The sequence below is a fragment of the Seriola lalandi genome, unplaced genomic scaffold (assembly GCF_002814215.2).
Source record: "Seriola lalandi dorsalis isolate HSWRI2012SDOR001 ecotype SW California unplaced genomic scaffold, Sedor1 jcf7180002052131, whole genome shotgun sequence".
NCBI classification, from domain to species: Eukaryota; Metazoa; Chordata; class Actinopteri; order Carangiformes; family Carangidae; genus Seriola; species Seriola lalandi.
The window spans coordinates 26,755-30,042 of NW_019522684.1; the positions used below are offsets into that span (position 1 = coordinate 26,755).

Genomic DNA, 3,288 nt, shown 5'->3' on the forward strand with positions numbered 1-3,288 from the left:
TGGGGGGTGGGGGGTTGTGCCAAGAGGCTGGATAAGGGTACATTGGAATTCAGTGGTCAGACTCACAAGTTATTTCTGATCCCTGCAAGCTACTTGTGGTGTGATCTCTTCCAAAGCTAATCATTAAATCTTGGTGGTCTCCTGGCTTTGACGCAGCCTCAGTCTTATCTCTTGGGGCATAGTGGTATCTGTCATCTGTATGGCTTCATTCTAAGAAATATGATAACTAGGTTAGTTTCAAGTTTAACAGGTATTGAAACATAACTTTGAAAGTTTGAAAGATCCTTTGACTCAACAGGGTTGTGATAAAAACAACAACTGCACCTGGCTACTTTTGAATTTCAATAACTATTTGCCACTGACCTTAATGGAAGGGCTTGACATTTTTGTAAATAATTAAATTAAACATAATAGATAAGTTTTAATCATTGAGCATAAGAGGTGCTGATAGGTGGATATTTTTATTTGAGCCAGTCTAGCAGTTTCCCGTCTCTCAGCAAGAAAATAAAAAGGTGTATTTCAAAAAAAGGCAAACTATTCTTTTAACTTTACTTTACTTACTGCAAATAGGTATTACTTAGTGTAGGTAACATTTTACTACATAAGTTAGGAATCTCTGACTTCATTTGGACTAGCATGAAATGGGTTTATAACAATACTACATCTTGTGTCACACAGTGTATTTTAATAAAAATTAAATAAACCCAATACATATGGCATTTGCCTTAAAGTCAGAAGCATTTGCATTTAAGCAGTCTGTGCCCTTGCATTTATGAATGTGTGCCTGTGTTGTTTCTTTTGCTGAATTCAGGAGAAAGCCCAGAAAAAGAGTGTGGCCATTGGTAGCCTGAGCCAGCTGGTGTCACTGCAGTGTCCGGCCATGCTGCTCATTGTACAGGAGAACCAAGGCCCTGATGGCCATTATGGCTTTGAATGTCGCTACAGAGAAGGCAGCGGACTGGTGGTGGTCAAGGTGGACAACACTCACCTCTGTTTAGATGACAGGTAACACATGAACACGTGCAAAAAAAAAAAAAAAAAAAATTCAAAGCAAGTAATTTATCTAGGCTTGATGACAAAAACTTTGTTAGTGTTCACAGAGACCAATTAATGAGAGCAGTATTCAGTGTCTCACTCATCACACCCATGTCTTTCATCGCTCTATTTTTCTATGCTTGGTAGCTATGGAAACTCATCAGATATTGGCCCCAAAACAAGCAAACACTGTAATGTAATACTTGGATGCAGAAGAGAGTGAAATGGAGCAGATAAAAGAGCTTCATATAATTAAGCAATTACTACATTACAACAAGTACTTACTTAGATACCCAGCCCTCACACACACACACACACTCACTTGTCTATGTTTGTGGGGACCTGTCATTGACATAATACATTCCATAGCCCCTTACTCTAATCCTAACCATTACAGCTGAATACCTAACCCCTAACCCTAAAACCAAGACCAAGCAGTTTGGTCCCTACAAAAGCTGAACCTCACAAGAATAATTGGCTCCTCGTTTTTGGACCCCACAAATATAGTCAAACAAGTTCCCACACACTTAAAGCCTCGGTGTGTGTTCACATATCGCACCTGTGCCAATGCTCCTTACACAGCTAATGAAAAAATACAAAGGTTTGTTATTTCCCTGTCAGCTTTATCTGGGCGGCTATAAATAAAAACTAATGAAGGGAATTTTTTAATGAGCTCTGCGGAAAGGTGATGCTTTTAATATTTCATGCTCTGTGATTTGTGAATTCTTTGATATTGTTTGGTGCTTGTTAAAAAAGCATTATGGAGGTCCTGCCTTTACCTGCAGCGATAGTGCTGGCAAATAAACATTTGATACTTTGAAGGAGTTGAGAGAGAATTTCCCCATCAGCTTTTCATAAACAAGTACAATACATTCTGTACGTTATCAAAGAAAAACTCAGAAGAATTTCCTTTTTCTGACTTCATAAATCAGAACAAGACGATGATGGATTTTATTGGTGAATATTTAATGCTTGCTGTTTCTACACAACCTGACATATGGATGTACGTTTGGATGTGTGTGTATCTGGCCTTGTAGACTGGTGGAGGTGAATGGTGTACCGGTGGTCAACTCTACACAGGAAGAGCTGACTGCCCTCCTGCTGCAGGGACCCAGCGCTCAAATTGTTGTCCTTCGCCAGCCCCCGCCCACCCTCACCTCCCAGCAGGACCCTCTGCTCCTTCAGCACATGGTTAACCCTGATCCCATGCAAACAATCTGCCCAGAAAGGGATGTGGTCACCATGGAAACCGCTCCGCGACGGAGAGTGATGGCCATCTGATGACACAGCTGAGAGAAATAAAGTGACAACCAGTTACACCAACTGAGACTTAAAAATGTTGTCTGTCTATAGAATGACCAATAATGTGAAATACCAGGTCATCTTTTGTTATTTAGTTATATACCTCCATATGTGAACATGGTTTTTCCGTTGATAAAATGTTTGCATAAATTGTTAACACATGCCTTTTAGTTAGGGAATGTCAAATAGTAATGTGTTTGTTTTTACTTAACTTTCTTCTATTTCAAAGCTTCACCGTATGTACATCGCTTTGTTCTTGGTAGATAGTAGCAATGTGTAATCTGTACTGTTTCAATGTCAGCATTGTTCACAGAAGGCAATGTTTTGGAAAAACAGGAAGGAACACAAAGACTACATTCACTTCTTTTTTTCTATTTGGATATCTCCCTGTTTTACATCATATCTGTGGCATGAGGAAAAATGAAAAGGAAAGAGAAGAAACACGGAGGCAGATAGAGGCTTTGCTCCACCGCATATGTGATAAGCATTCAGCAACAATATAAGCCTGATTAGGACTCTGCATGCCTCACCTTTTTAAAGCACAGACAGAACTGGATAGAGTCCAGTAGTGTAAAGACACGCCTGCAAGTTTTCTCTTTGCAGATTAGACACTAAGACGGTCTGGAACAGTGTTCAGCGCAGAAGATTTCTTTAAAAAATGAGTAACGTCTCCCTTTTGTAAGTTGTAATGTAATCCACTGTGCTGTAGGAATAAACCCTTGGGCCCGGAAATGCCTCATTTCTCAGCCTTGTTCTCCCTCGTTAAGTGGCAGTGGATCATGCAAGTCTGACAGAGAAAACAGCACAAACGCTACCAAACCCTGACCCAGACCCCTGAGGTCCAAAGAGCCTGAGAGGAGAAGTGATGAGACCAGTTTGCGTTGTCAGTTGATGAGAAAGGTCACAGGTCAGTCACCAACACATTTGTGCATTAATGGTTTTGAAATCAAA

General features: G+C 40.3%; 1 protein-coding gene across 1 annotated transcript in view; it reads left to right on the forward strand.

Moving 5' to 3' along the window:
• LOC111650249 (uncharacterized) overlaps nucleotides 1-3,083 on the forward strand; it is a 13,109-nt gene extending 10,026 nt beyond the window's left edge. The window contains exons 15-16 of the mRNA XM_087172267.1: nucleotides 812-1,005; nucleotides 2,073-3,083. Of these exons, the coding sequence (XP_087028393.1) occupies nucleotides 812-1,005; nucleotides 2,073-2,316 (438 nt within the window). The 3' untranslated portion in view covers nucleotides 2,317-3,083. The remainder of the gene's footprint in view (nucleotides 1-811; nucleotides 1,006-2,072) is intronic.
• Nucleotides 3,084-3,288: the final 205 nt, after the last annotated feature.